The sequence below is a fragment of the Mesoplodon bidens genome (assembly GCF_964165515.1).
Source record: "Mesoplodon bidens genome assembly, chromosome: 7".
In the NCBI taxonomy this organism is placed as follows: domain Eukaryota; kingdom Metazoa; phylum Chordata; class Mammalia; order Artiodactyla; family Ziphiidae; genus Mesoplodon; species Mesoplodon bidens.
In genome coordinates, this window is record NC_138164.1 from 71,904,383 (window position 1) to 71,920,500 (window position 16,118).

General features: G+C 36.6%; 1 protein-coding gene across 2 annotated transcripts in view; it reads right to left on the minus strand.

Moving 5' to 3' along the window:
- Positions 1 to 2,341: 2,341 nt before the first annotated feature.
- Positions 2,342 to 16,118, minus strand: part of PICALM (phosphatidylinositol binding clathrin assembly protein) — a 102,252-nt gene continuing 88,475 nt past the window's right edge. The window contains exons 21-22 of one of the 2 annotated variants that reach the window (XM_081238780.1): positions 4,951 to 5,053; positions 2,342 to 3,700 (exon numbers count right to left, since the gene is read on the minus strand). In XM_081238780.1, coding sequence (XP_081094906.1) covers positions 4,961 to 5,053 — 93 coding nt within the window. In that variant the 3' untranslated portion in view covers positions 2,342 to 3,700; positions 4,951 to 4,960. The remainder of the gene's footprint in view (positions 3,701 to 4,950; positions 5,054 to 16,118) is intronic. The other variant, XM_081238781.1, reaches the window with a different exon arrangement.

Consider the following 16,118-nt stretch of genomic DNA (forward strand, 5'->3'; position numbering starts at 1 on the left):
CTTCTGATATTTCTTTGCCTCCACTCCAAGCCAAGGTCACAATAACCCAGTGCTTATTTATCAAGAGTACAGGATAGCTGCCAAGTGCCCAGGATCAAGGCAGACGGGCAGGCACCTGACTGCAGAAGGCTCCGACAGGTTGAGGTTTAGCTCCCCAGGTGATTCTCACACAGAGACTTTTATTTCAAAACCAACTTTGGAATTAGCTTTTGTAGCAGATAAAGGAAAAGCTCTTTGGAATGAGAACTTATTAGGAAGTGAAGTTTCCACAAAGCTTTCTCCTTGCTTCTCGTTCCTAGGTGTATGCCTAAACCCAGCGTAACCTACTCTGCCTCAGAATGGTCTGCCCCAATAGTACCACCACAGAAAGACCCTAACTTTTGACAATGTGGGTAGTTTCATACAGCATAAAAACTGCACCTGCATGCTACATCAGTAACAAAGGGGACGTTTCCTAAGTGCTTATGGCAAAATTAGACTAAAATACTAGCTAGAGACTTAGAAAACATTTCTGGTTGGTGACACACTAAATAGAATGCCACTTCTTAGTAAAAGCAAGCAATCAGCTTGAGGTTTTCTGAGAGAGACTGCATGGAAGATGATACTGCAGCCTTTCCATTCAGAGCCTATTCAGACTGCAGAATTCTAGGTGTAGTCAGACCCACGGAAGGTAGCAAATGTGACAGAACAAAGATCTAAGCTAGGTGCAAAGGCCACTGATGGAAGCTGTGGAGCCATCTTTTCTCGAGGATAAGATAGATTAAGTTCACCTGGCTGAATGCTGTGGCCTTTCCATATACTGTGAGCTAGCCACTGCTGAACACACAGGAGCCACCCTCCCCTGAATAGAGAGATTCTGTTTTTCTCCATGGAGTGCTGGAGAATAAGCATTTACATCAGTACTCTGAATTCTCAAGAATTTGGAAACATATTTATTAGTGACAATAAACAGGAGAAGAGCCTTGGAATTACTTTAGTTCAAGGAGAAACTTATCCCATAAAGGCCTGCTTTCCAGGGGTAATGTTTTGTTGGCTCGTGGAGAAGTAAAAGATTCCTGCTCTAACATAAGGCCTCTTCCTAAATATGGACTCTCACAGTCAATGGTTAAGAAAAGTATATCTTAAAAATATAATGAACAATAATAATGAGATGTTAAAAGAAAAAATTTTGCAAATGATCTGGGATGGGTTAGCTGCCCTCTGCTAACAATCTCAATCTCTTTCTGCAGCCACTACCAACTTGTTAGCTGGGTAGTAAGATGGTGGGGGCATATACAGGTTTATAACCTGATTTAGTTATGTATTTTTTAATGTATTCAACAGCTGACTTACTTTACTTGTTACATTTTGATTAAAGTTAACGTGCTCATGTGTTTTGTGTTTTTCCCTGTCAATGATGTCTGGACATCAGAGCAGGAGGTGGGAAGTATGCTTCATAGGAGAAGGCCATCTGAGAATAGAGAGTGGTCATCAGGCTAGACCACAGAGGGAAATAATTCCCTTTTCAGTTTATGCACAGACAGAACAATGGACCATGAAACAAAGACCTGACTCCAATGTCTGTTAGCTTGTCAACCTGAGCAAGTTCCTTATTCCAATCTGTAAAATGGGTAAAATGTGGATAATACTAACCCAACAAGCCCAAAAGTTTGAACAATAAGATGGAAATGTTTATGAAGGATTTCACAAACTTGAATATGTTGAAAAAAAATGTAGTATAAAAGGAACAAGCCATAGACCTCAAATATAACATCCAGTCAAACACCACCAGGAGAGACAAATCAAAATCTGTGATGATGTTAAGGAAGTTAACTTACAAAAGTACATTTTCCAGTCTGTATGAAAATGGTTTAATAATAGTGAAACTTAAAAAGTGGTAAAATTAACAAAGTATATTGGTTAAAGACTATTTTTTCCAACCACGGCAAATAGTATGCAGGCATTTATCAATGCAAAGCTTTTAGTCCCTCTATCATGTACTCTGAATCCTACTTACTATTCAACATGAAACACGATACAGTCAGAGGTTTCTTTGGCAGACATAATCACATGCATCAATATGTCAAATTCAAAGCATTTTCTCCCTTAAACTTACCTGACCGAAGGCATCTGATCAAAAGACAAAAATGAACAGTTTTAATAAGTAGTTCAGTTTATCAGTGTCTAGAAGGTAACAAAAGTACCAAGATCAAGCTTTTTGGAAGTTAAGTTAAAAGAGAAATAAATTTTACATTTTATTAAATCATCAAATATAATCACTTGGGTATACTTTTATTAGCAAAAAATAATAATACCAATGATAAAGAAAAGAGGAAAAAAGTAAATGTGCCTCAGACCAGAATACCATAACAAAAGTTTTGTGGAAGCTGCATTTTATTTGAAAATCCACCCATTTTTGCTAACATACATTTTAATATTGTAAACAAAAATAGAATCTGCAGAGACAATGCAACAAGTATGCTTAACTCATGTACAGAATTGCTTTCCTACAACAAACTGTCCTTCTTAAGGCCCCTCTCAACCCAAATGTTAAGATGTATTTACACAAAGCACCGATCAACAGTGCAGCTTAATTCTTCATTAACTAAACTCTTGGCTAGACATTAACTTTAAAGATACTATTTCCCCTTATTTAAAAGGTACATGATCATAACATGGCATGAGCCAAATAAAAGGTTCAAGGATTTTGTCCCCTCCCCTCCCCCCATAACACCTCCTAGAGTTTTACTGAAAAGAAGGAAAGTCTTGAAGTGAAAGCAATTCCTCACATTCATTTTGGAAAGGCCCTAATGTCAAATGGAAAATAATGACATGCCAAGCACAAAGCAGTAAAGTTCCTTCCCAATGCACTAATGCTGAATTTAAAATGTAGTGCTTTCCCCAGTTCTGTGAACTGTTCCCTTGCAAAATCCTAGGCACAGAATTGACTATAAGGATTAATGCATTTATAATGCTTCCCTAAATCCCATAGAAACTGAGAATTCTTAAGCGATTCAGACCTATGGACTTGCCTTAAAATATTTAGTGCTCTGTATGTCAGCTGAAAAGCATTCTGAATCAGATTCATTCTTATGGATAAAAATCAAACATACTGTGTACATCCATACTCATTTTCATAAGGAGGTTTGATACAATATTAATGTTATGTAAATTGATAATCATAAATAAATACAAATACTTAAGGAATGTCTACTGCAAACTGAATATATAATTTTTTAAAAAGAAAAGTTAATTTTAGTTACTGTTTCTGTATCTGTGAGGACTGGAGAAAAGAAAGATACTGCATAATGAAGAATTATGATTTGATCCCCCCAGAAGAGTCCTGTTGCATTACAGTAAAGGACACAGCTCTTCTCTCCAGGCAGCTTTTCCAAATACAAATTTCACTCTTTCCAAATAAGGGCTTTTCTTGGTAGGTTACTGATTATGGGTATTAATAGGAGATGAAAGAACTGAAGAATTAGTCACCAAAAAGACAGTCTGAATTCATGGCAATTCTTGGCTTTATAAACTGTATTGATACGTTCTCCTATAGACTAGTCCCAATTTCCTTCATGGGCCTTCACTGGGTTACTGTAGCATTCTAATGAGAGTTTAAGAGACAGCAGTTTGGATTTTGCTGGAAGTAAGTATTTGCTGCTTGAGCACTTGTCTTTTTGGAATAATTCCATTCTCTTCCATCTAGTTACATAAACTGTATCTGGGGGGAAAAAAAAGAGTGTAAGTTAATTCACGGCATTGTAGGGTATCTTCTCATAAGTAAAAATGCTTTGTGCCTCTTACTATTCAACTTGCCTGGAAGTGTTCATGGCATACTTATCACAAACCCTGATTACAAAATGAAGTCAGTATTATCAGCTTATCATGAGCCAGAACTCAATATTTGAAGCATAATTACAGGAACTTCCAAATATCTAATTACTAAAAAACCAAGGGATATGGGAAGAAAGAAGATGAACGAATGATTTTTCCATGACAAGTTCAGAAAATCTCTCCATGAACACAAATATTCCACATAAAAATCTCCTTTAGGCAACAAGCAAAATCTGAAATATTATTTCCAAATATTATAATAAAATCAGAGATAATTAAGGAAACAGTAATATTATGTTTACTAAAAATTTCTAATATAAATCAAAATCTGAAAGATCTACAAAAGAATACTTTTCAATAGGGTGTCAACTAGTCACTCAGATATTTCACTCATGGTATCTTTATCCTTCAAACTGCTCATCCAAAGACATTACTGAAATAGATGTGCTAATAAACTGTTGTCAAATCAGAAGAGTACAAACTCTCAAAGATCCAGAAGGGGGCTACGGCATCAAGAAGAACAAATGACATTGTCTTCCAGGAAAAGAGGCAGTGTGGATCAAAAGCAGAATCTTTCTATCAAAACGGGCACTAAGCATTCACTTGCCTTTAATTTAAAAAAATATATAAGCTGTATTTTTGGAAAATACTATTTTAAAATGAAAAAGGCATACATAAAACTATAACCCTTTAAAGAAATTATTAAAATGAATTCTTCACAATGAATCCTGGCCATTATATTAAAACTAAAGATGCTCCTAATAAAGCTTGAATCCAGTGTGTAAAATTGTGTTGTTCTCTATAAATCTTTTAAGACTAAATAAAACACCCAGTTTTTAACGGGTGGTGTTTGAGCTCATCCATCTGCTGTGCACAGTGGATGCTTATACGTATATATGTGAGATGGTCCTTTGATTTCACGTCTTCTAATAATGTTAAAGATATTTTCCAAAAGTTCTTTGTCCTTATGCCCTGTCTTGATCTATTCTTCACCTAAAGAACAGAGGAGGAGGAGGAAGAGAGGGAACCTAGAGTCCTTTAAAGAAACAAAGGAGAAGAGTAAATTGTGCTTAATGTTTGGTAATTTTTAAAAGTACTGATATTTAAGTCCCCATCTCCCCCAACAAGCAGCAATACCTAAAGTGATTTATAAGAAATCCTCCAAAGAGAGCTCTGCAAAAGGGTCCTTTCCTGAAGCTCTGTGAGGACTGTGACTGGAGGGGCTGGATGCTGCCGACAGCTGGGGGAAAAGAAGACAGAGAGAGGGAAAGAAAAAAAGATCTCAGAATGACAGAATATGAAAGCAGAAAATGTAATGAAAGAAGAAGTGGTTTTTGTTTTGTCATCTTTAATAAATATAATGGCAGCGCTTGCAGAAGGTGGAATTATTAAAACAAAAGTTTCAGTCACACGTCGAGTTAAAGGGTATCCAATGGCATGTGTTTTTCAGAAAACAAATTCTTGTTTCTGAACTCCAAAGGAATAAAGTCTTTTACCCGAAAAGGTCGAAATAAACTGACCCATGGTTAAGACTTTTATTGTATGTGTGTGGGGGAGAGGGAAAGACGGGAACCACAGCCTAAATGTGAGCCACAGAAAATGGCTTCCTGTGTCCAGGCTGTCTGTCAAACGGTGTGTCAAATCTGACCTCAGTCCAGACCCAACACATCTAGCTGCAATACCCTTTCCTTCCTTCCTCATAAGAGGTGGAAAGTCCTGTTCTCAGTGTTCACACTTTTTTGACATGGAGTTGTCTCCTGCCTGTTTATCTGGACGTGCCACAGCTGATGCTTATACTCTGGGAGGCAGAAGGAGCTTAGAGGTTATCTGGTCCAACTACCCACATACTGCCCTGAATACATGGAATACTTAAGATCTTTGGTTCAGCTTCCTGTTAGAATACATTCACTTGATTCTTGGAATTTGCTCCTGTTGTTTAATTTGAATATACAGTAAGGCAAGCAGACCGTTGAACTCCAAAACATGTCTTTAGTATCCCTAAAGTACCAAGATGTTCATTTCATATATGTATCTCCTTCACCGAGCCTACTTTAAGAGTATTTTAAAGCAAATATGAGCCATTTTAGTTTGGAACAAATCTTTTAATTTTTTCCTCCTCCTGCATCAGATTGCAGAGACATGCAAGCACAGGAATGTTCAACTGAGCATTAAATCAAAGTTAAGACTAAGTAGAAATAGTTTCAATTCATACCTCAACATTCGAATTCCTATAAAGGATTTCAAGGCTCAAAATCTGTCTTTGCTGGGTCAAAGTGATCTCATTTCTACCTTTTTATTTTCTTAAGAAAAGCACTATAGAGAATGAAGAGCCAATGAGTTTTCAACAAATATTACATCACAAGTATATGCAATTTGTTGTTTTGGATGCCAAGATTAATTTACAGGTTTAGAAATCATCTTCAGTTATATTAGTGGTTGAGTCATTTTCTTAATCCATACCTTGTTCTCAGAAATAAATGTTCAAAGACAATGGGAAGAGACAATGGAAAAGTTGATGGAATTACACAAGCAGCTACAGATGGGAGGACAGGACAGCAGGTCTGGGTTTGGAGATGCAAGTATCATATGTGCTGAGACAGAATAAGGTGCAACTTAATTAGAAAGACATTTCCTTCTCACCTTTCAGACCAACCAGGATGACCATTCGGAAGTGAAATGATTTTAAGTAAAGTGATCCCTGAGCTGGAGGGAGTTTAAGATTAACTGGGTTTTTCTCCAAAACAGGTTTTCTTTTTCATTTGAAGTTAAAAAACAACAACAACAAAAACCCGCTGCTTACTGCAGATAGATAAGCATCCAAAATCAACACTCCCCCATGAGAGCCCCACACTAAAACATCTTCTTAAATCAAATTTTCATGAGGGCAGCAGTCTGAAGACCTGACAGTCTCAGGGGAAAATGCCCCTGAAGAATATGGTCCAATGGAACACCAGAATTCTGTTCTTTTCCATATGTGAGCATACTGCTGGAGAAAAGTCCTGGAGGCTTAAAAACAATGTTGAAGAGGATCAATTTTCCTTAAGGGAAGAAGTGCTAGTTTCTAACTAATACTTCTACTATTCTGTTAAATTGGCAAAATAAACACATACATATGTCTTATACCTATAAAAAATATGTAGCTAAATTAAAACATGAGAAAACAAGACTTAATATCCCTGCAGTAAGTTTCATATAATCAACACCCATTTCAAGCAGATGAAACCTTGGCCCAGACTGGACTGGCTGACTGCAGAGAGTGCCAAGGACTGGGCCATGGAGCAGCTCTTCACCAGCTGGCCCCACCCCTTCCTGGCACCTGTACCAAAGCATAGGCACATCATGCACTGGTGAGAAGGTAGTCAGCTCAGCGAGTAAATAAGGAAGCAGAAGGAAAGGAAATATACTGCAGTCGCCCAGTTAATGCTCAAGGAAAGAAGAAAGAACAAAGTACACAAAGGAGCAACAGGATCCTGGTGGGTGAGAAGCAGCAGGATTTAAAGAGCCTGAGAAAGTCACGTTAACCCTCCTTTACTTATAATTCTTGGGAGTAGATTAAAGAACACGTAGGGTTGCTACGTACTGGAGGATAAGGAATTTAAAAAAAGAAAAAATCCAATGACCACCATTAATTACAAAATCACCACATTTTACAAGCCAGTGTAATAAGACAAATTGTAACTGACCATTCCAGTAAAATTCTACTACAAATATGCCAACACACACACACACACACACACACACGCCAAACAAAAGAAAAAGACTTTCACTCATTTATTTCAAGTAACGTTCTCTATACCAAAATTCCCAGAGCTAAAAAATTAGTACAGCTATCAGTTTGTTCAAATTAAATCGACCTACCTCACAACTAAATATGCCATTTAAACAAAGCAGTCAGTCTCACTAGTCTAATACAGACATACTTAAAGTCTTCTCATTTTATAGGAAAATGAAATACTGAGAAGCAGTGAAAGAAGAGTCACAGATAAATAAAAATACTAAAATGTACATGTAATTGATGATGGCAACTCTCAGTTGACATTCCTTCACCCCCTCCCGCCACTCTAATCAACCTTTAAAAAAAAAAAGTTGAAATAGAAAAAAAAAAATCTAATGTTACCAAAAACCTTTGTTTTTATCTCCAGAGCAAAGATTTTTTTTTGGCTGTAGTGTGTGTTTAGTATAGTAAAGACAAGAGTACAGAAATCATAAGTTAACTTTATAAAAAAGCAAACATACGGAGAGTAAAGGAATTTTTTAATAAGAATTCTATCAGTACACTAAAGACCATAAATAAAAATGGTTACTCCTTCATTCTACTCCTATTCAACACCAAAGAAAGAAAATTTCATGTTAGAACAGGAAAATAGCATCAGTCTCAGAAAGTGAACCTAGTGCAATTGAAAGCTTACGGGAGAATAAAAGACTGGGTATTTAAGGACAAACTTGGCTGTGCTTAAAATTCTTAGAGAAGAAGCACCTTTGCCACATCTTTACATTTGAATTTGCATCCAAAACCCTGGATAGCAAATAGCAATGCCGTAAAGACTCATTTTGTCTTTGTTGAAGAAGCAAAGTTAACATCTTAGGAAAAAATGGGTATATTTCCTTTGCCTGGGATGAGAGAGCACAGTTTTTTTGCGGTACGCCGGCCTCTCACTGTCGTGGCCTCTCCCGTTGCGGAGCAGCACAGGCTCCGGACGTGCAGGCTCCAGACGCGCAGGCTCAGCGGCCATGGCTCACGGGCCCAGCCACTCCGCGGCATGTGGGATCTTCCCAGACCGGGGCACGAACTCGTGTCCCCTGCGTCGGCAGGCGGACTCTCAACCACTGTGCCACCAGAGAAGCCCAAGAGAGAGCACAGTTTTATGGAAGATGGAAAGGAATCTAAACCTGGCTCTTTTGTAAAATGAGGTTAAGAATAAGAACATCAAGACCCAATACCCACATCCCCGTTAATGGCTATCTTGAGGATTAAAATATACAAAAAGCACCCTGGCATATGTTAGTCACTCAAATATTAGTTCAACCTTCCTTACCACCTACAATCAAATGCTCATCTAGTCTTACATATTAGGAGCCACTCTGTCTTGTCTGTGTTGCTCTTATAAGAGTTCTTATTTTACCATCAACCAGTCACTTGTGCTTCCATATTATACTCACCTTTAGGCTCCTCAGATGTAAGAAATATATTCTCCCTGTCTCTTGTTCAGCAACTAGCAGTGACTTACACATATTATAAGCATTCTATAACATGCTAAATTAAAATGTTTTTTGGTGATAAAACAAGCTCTGTATAAAAATGGTCACCAAAGTCGGATATTAGAGGTACTAGAACTTCCCGATTAATTTTTACCCTTTTAAAATGTCTATTTTTACATGTTATTTAATGTACATAACATATTGTTGTAGGGATATATAAATATAAATACACTGAGGGTACATGCTTAAAGAATATTTTCCTGATATTGCTGTGCAATGGAAACATTTTAGAAACCTCAGCCCTACTTAATATGACTTCACAGAGATGTCAGATATAAAACTGAGTACAGAAAGGTATGTTGTTTTTGAATAATGTTAGACCACAGCCAGACCACTGAATCCAGATGCATAGGGATATAAACATATAGTGCTGCATTCCAAAATTTTATACTAAAGATAATGCTATTCTCAGCTGCCTCTGTGAAGTATGGCTAAAAGAGAGGACTTCTTTCTCTACTGCATAAGGTAGAGGGGGCCTGTCCTGTACGTTGAGTCTGCTGCCTTTTGATAACTGCTTCTTGGGTTTATGCTTAACACAACCCATCTTGGGCTTCTGCCCATCAATAACATCACAAAGTTACGCCAACCTTACTCCTGTCACCTTCAAAGCACTACTTCATCTTGTCTTAGGGGCACCAGACAGTGACCTAAGAGGATTTCTTTGAATGTATGTTGTTTCTAAACCTCTCTACTGCTAGAGTCCACATAACTTAAAACTATTAACATAGGAGTGACATTATTCCAAAATGGCATCTAAGTCATCTCCTTAGAATTATGGCAACCTAAACTGACAAAGAGTTAATAAAGAAGACCAAATTGGAGAGAGGGAAATAGATCAGAAGATTTCCTAAACTCATGGGAGGAAATACTATTAACTGACCTAAGCCAAAAATAAACAACATTTCTGTATATCAGAAGTATTTGCAAGGGTAAGAGAAGTCTGTTTAAAGTTCCATTTGATGGATGGAAATCATGAAAACTGACTCAGCTTATTTGAATAAAATGTTCACTGCTCATTCATATTAGACTCTTACCCCTTGAAAACCAAAGAAAATGAAAAGCTGTAAGGTTTATGTCAACTGGTACATAAGGAGACAAAATAATAATTACATGTGCCTACAATGCACCACTTATTTGCTGTTTATTGAAAATATGGCACTTTTGTTTGGTTAAAAAAAGTTTCCAAACTGTGTTCCATATATGAGCTTGAGGCTACCTGCTTTTACCTGATTTATCTATTGGGCTTCCACTAAAAATGTCTAAGACAGAGTTCCTTAGACTGAGACATTTTCAAAAGAGGTTTGCCCCTCCACACAAAAAGAGACTTATAAACTGTATTAAATTGGACCAAATAAAGATTTTAATTACTAAAAAATAAAGCTTGGTACTTTAGGGTAACACCACCTCCACAAATGATGAGCCAATTCTGGTGCTGCTGACAGAGTCCTCAAGAGTGGTGTGTTGGGTTCCTGTAAACAATGTCCAGCGTCTACACCTCATGTGGATGATTCAGGCCCTAATGCAGACCGTGCTCACCCAGCCTGCCCCATCCCCACACCCCAGTGACCACCCTAGCCTGTGGTTCTCTATGAGTTTTTATCTGATGTCATCAGATAATAGTGAGTCATGATTAAGGTTTCAAAATAATGAACTATGAATTATTATATTTACAATAAAGATAATTTGTAACACATGGGAAGAAATATAAACTGTATTATTATAAATCAGAAGTTGGGAATAGGGACGCCTCATGGAATAGAAACAATTTCTGAAAATAGGGCAACCTTGTAACATTTTCTTCTAAAGACAAAAAAGGTTCCTTATAATCATCAATAAAAAAACATAAACATCCACATTCCTAAGTCAATTACAAATATTTTTATTTGGACCTTTCAACAAACTTATAAAGTACACAAGGTAAAAAAATCACCATTCTATAGATAAAGAAACTGAGACTCATCAAAGTTACGTAGACAACTTTCTCTGAAACACCTGGTTAGTGAGGAGTCGAGCTGAGAGTCTGTTGAACTGTATCCCCTAAAAAGATATGCTAAAGCCCTGACCCCTATGAATGTATTTATGAATGTGACCTTATTTGGAAATAGGGTCTCTGCAGTTGTAATCAAGTTATGACAAGGTCATTAGGCTGGGCCCTAGTCCAATGACTAATGTCTTTGTAAAAAGAGGGAAAGGCCATGTGAAGACAGAGATACAAGGAGGACGCCATGTGAAAGAGGCAGAGACTGAAGTGCTGCAGCCCTAAGTCAAGGAATGACTGGGGCTACCAAAAGCTGGAAGCGGCAAGGAAGGATCCTCCTCTAGAGAATTCAGAAGAAGTATGGCCCTACTGACACCTTGTTTTCGGACTTTAAGTCTCCAGAACTGTGAGAGATTAAATTCCTGTTGTTTCAAGAAATCGAGTCTGTGGTACACTTTTGTTACAGCAGCCCCAGGACACTAATAACAGACTCAAAAGCAGATCTGCTGACTCCAAGGCTGGTGCTTTGCTTTCTCTCTAAAATCTGCTATCTCAATCTCAACTCAGCTAGAATTCATGGCTATATTTTAATGTACAGAAAAAAGTTGAAGAGTAGAGAACTAATTTTTTAAAAAGGACTTCTCTAGTAAATGTTAGACAGTTAATACACCTGTGTGCTTTCTATATTCACAGTGCTGTACACAATCACTGATGTTCATCATGAAGATTTTGTAGAACTTCACAGTCACCCAAGATTTTATGAATATGTTCTAAGTTTTGTTTAAAACAAGAATTAGATTTCCACCTTTTAGAAAAAATGTTCTCAGCAAAAATCCAGTGAAAAGGCCTGGTCGTACATGTTGTCTTATTAACAATAATGGTAAGCAGACGGGACTCCTCGAATTTTTGTTTTGACTGATTTGGGTGTGTCTAGGGGACTGCAGAAACATTCTCACCTATGGCCCTAAATCCCAATTCCCAAAGTAAATCCCCTCATGGGATCTTCTACTAAGCAAGGATGAATGAGCACAACACACTGCTGACAAGGCAAAACGCCTTCACAGAAATGCAGCTGAGAAGATCAGCTGACAGAGAGGCACTGCCAACACCCAGTTAACATACCAAGAAAGTAAAAAAAACAAAAAACAAACAAAAAAAACTAAACTAAGCCTAAAAGCAAAGAGAGCTATTAGTTCTTATACACAGGAAAGTCATTAAAAAGGCTTTTTTTTTTTTTTTGGTAAGACTTGCATTATTCCAATATCCAAAGCCAACAGTGCCCCCATTTAGATCGGTAAAAAGCACTCACAACTAGCCATTGTGTCCTTTCAGACACTTAACTGATGTCATACTTACTTAAATTTGGCCAATACAAACAAAACCCAGCAGCCATTTTACATCTTTAGCCACATCCTCCATTAAAAAAAACCCTCAAAGTCCCCCAATACCAATCAAGAAAACAATAAAACTTTTAATATGCTTCTTTTAAAAATTAAATCCCCAAATGTAACACTCTACTATGGTTTTCATATTGCTTTTGGGAAAACAGATAAGGGATCAGTTTGAGTTTCTCATATAAATAAGTGATAAGAACATAATAAACACAACCCTCCCCCTCAAAAATCTTCAACATCTAAACTGTCTTATAAACATTCATTAAGAGAATGTTAGTTCACGTCACAGTAACTTAAAAAAAGCGAAACTAACTAGGTTAACTGTCTTCATGCTTAGTAACATAATAGCTGCATATTGCAATGCAGAATGAGTTTATAAAATACTGACCAGCAATGGACATTTCAATTTATATACCAGTTAGTACCAGTAAGATTTATACAAAGCATGAGTGAGAGGGCATTAAGAGTCCCCACTCTCCCCAAGTTAATAAACACATTAGTAACCGGTAACAGGCAATCAAATAGTGTGAGGAAGCACAGAAGAGAAAAAAAAGCATTAACCATAGGTATCTAGTGTTTTCCATGTAGTCAAACACCTAGAAAGATGCACTCATGTAAAACATTTAAAAAAAAAAAAGCTACAATGTTAGGCATGAAACACAAGAACATAATACCCATCTTTAAGCATCTAATAGTTGTGTTAAAAATATTTAAAAAAATACAGAATAAGCCAGCACAAAAAATGGGAACAGAACAGAAGAAGTGTATAGGTGTATAGGGAGGCATAATTTCAACATTACAGTATAGTCTATTAGATTAAAGCTATCCTGAAGACCATTTCCTAAAGAACAAAAAGTCTGAGCTAACAGTCATGTGGAAGGTATTAGCTACTTTCTCACTAGCAGGCCCTAACACAGCACTAAGAGTAATCTAGATATAATTTAGAACACACAACACATTGTTTGAAATACCTCACTAATGGTAATATGATAAATATATGTGGGAGGGTTGAGGTACTCTCAAGAATATTAACTTGGTTCAATGGTAAGTAGGCAAGAGACCAGGAGCTACAAGTTACGCCTTTGGTAAGTAATGGCTCCCAAAAGAAATACTTCAAGGAAAAGGAAAAGACTTTTGACAAGAGCTGGAGAACTGGGATTTGATTAAAAGATTCTATTTTGATGGCATTTGACTTACATTTAAACTATCATTTACTTTACAATGTACAAAGAGACGTCTCTGCCTCAAGGAATTTTTATTGAAAAAAGAGCAAAACAATGAGAGAACAATTAAAAGGTAATTCATTAAGAAAAATTATTTTGGTTACTACTACCATTGGATGGACAAAGTTAATGCAAGGGACTGGCTAAGAATCATTAAAATACTCAAGCATGAGAAAATCTTTCCTACTTCAAAGATAAATAGTTTAATTTTTAAATGATTAAAAATATTCAATCATGAAATTAAAGGTGTCTTCATTCTTCAGGTGACAGTCATCTAACATTTTAACTTATGGTCTATTAGCCATGAAACTAAACCAATTTTGAACACTGCTATAAATTATTACAATGGTTATAAGTAAAAAGATATACCAATGAGAAGCAGAGTAAGTTATGAAATGGTAAAGGTAAGTTTTCAACCAAATTCACTTGTTTGACAAATAATGTTCAAAAACTATTATGAATCAGGCACTGTTTTAGGAACCATGAACACAGAAGTAAACAAGCCACATATAAGCCTGCCTCTATGAGGGTTACAATCTAGCCTCTTGCTGGATCAGATGGATGGATGGATGAACGGACAAATGGATAGACTGATGGACAAACAGATGTCAAGTAGTGGTAAGTTCTATAAAGAAAAATAATGCAGAATAAGGAAAAGAACTTCAGATCTCAGAAGAACTGAAAAGGGACAAGACATGACTAAGATAGAGTAAAGAGTAAGTGCACTTTATGACAGACAAAGGACTTCTGGAAAAGACAAACAGCAGAAGAATACTGGATACTTACTGAGAGTTATAAAGGCATGGGAATTGAAGAAGCTGAATATTCTGTTTATTCATTATTATTCTTACAAAGAGGGAGATTTTGTGAGGTAGTTTTTATGACAGAAGGAAACCCTTACATTTCAGTTATATTAGTCTCCTCAGATTTTTGAATATGGAGATGATACAAATGCTGCCTATAAAAGTTTACTCCAGTATCTACAAAATGGATTAAATTAGAAAGGCAAGAAAAGTTCCAATCTGGGCAAAGGATATAGACTGCAAGAAGGGTGGAGCTAATAATAGCAGAGGAACAATTAGTGGGACTTTATGACAAGACATATGGAAAACAAAGGGGGAAAAGGAATTAAAAGTAACATAATAAAATTTAAGATTCTGACTTTCAACTGATTCAAATAACTGCATAAGGAGAAGACCAAAGCCTCTTTGAGCCACTTTACTGACACCTGATTTTCTTTTCCTAGTTATCAATTTCCTTCCTTCACAGGCTTTTCTCAATCAGTAATATTTAAAATTAAGTACTCGCTTCAAATTTGATTTCTCAACTAGAAACTTATTACCTTAATGTTCTCATTCTCTTCTCTTCTGGTATAATTAGAAAAAGGCAGTTCTATCACTCTTTCATTTAAAGAACTTGGAAATTCTTGCACTTTTTTTGGTGTTTCAGTGAAAGCTACATGGATTTCAAAAGGAAACAGGATATAAAATCTGTGTTAAGAACACATGCCAGGGGGCCAGCAATTTTTTTAAAGGTAGATTTTTTACTAAGATTTTTTTTTTACCATATTAAAAAAAGAAACACCTCATATAAAATGTTTCAAGGTTAAAAGTATTATCCAAAATTGTATAGGATGCTCTTGACAACTACAGTAGTTATATCCCAAATACATAAATATAGTTTATAATACAACAGGAAACCCAAGGAATTAGCAGAGTGCTTCGCTGCTGACAAAAGGAAGACAGTACTACTGTAGTGGCCACAGGGGCTGAGTTGCACTAGTAGAGAGGCAGTGTGGCACAAATGAGCACTCGACCAGGAATCAAGGATTCTGGGAGCTAAGTTGCATCTCACCACTTATTTAGTTGAAGAACCTTTCCAAGTCTCAACTTTCTTTACCTATAAAGATAAAGGATGATGACAATAGTGATCCTAGGCCCATCTACCTTAAAGATTATTTTGAGAATAAGATGAGATAATGTATGTGAAAGTGCTTGGAAACGGTCAGGCAGCATCCAAGGTTAAGGTAACAGTATATTCTGTTTCTGAGATAGAACTTCAACTGGATCAATACAAATAATTTTGGCAATGTAACACTGTATGCATTGGCAAGTGTAATACTTATATCCATTCAAGTGGAAAAGGAATAAGTCCATTACCAAACGCTCCCATGAATGTTTTCAAATAGCATTAAACACATAAAGTAACCAATCAGTTGGCATCAGAAGCCAAGAAAGGTGTACTTTAACAATCACATGTCATTATTTCTAACTGTTAAACGATATGAGCACAGCCACAGATATAGAAGGACAAGCTGTCCTATCACTTTACAAGGATCTCATTCCATAGTATGCCACCAGAGAAGTAAATAACAGAGAAACTTCATATCTCCTCTTCTCACCAGAATGAGAAGCTTTTTTCAGAAAAAAACAGACTCCCCTGATGCTAACA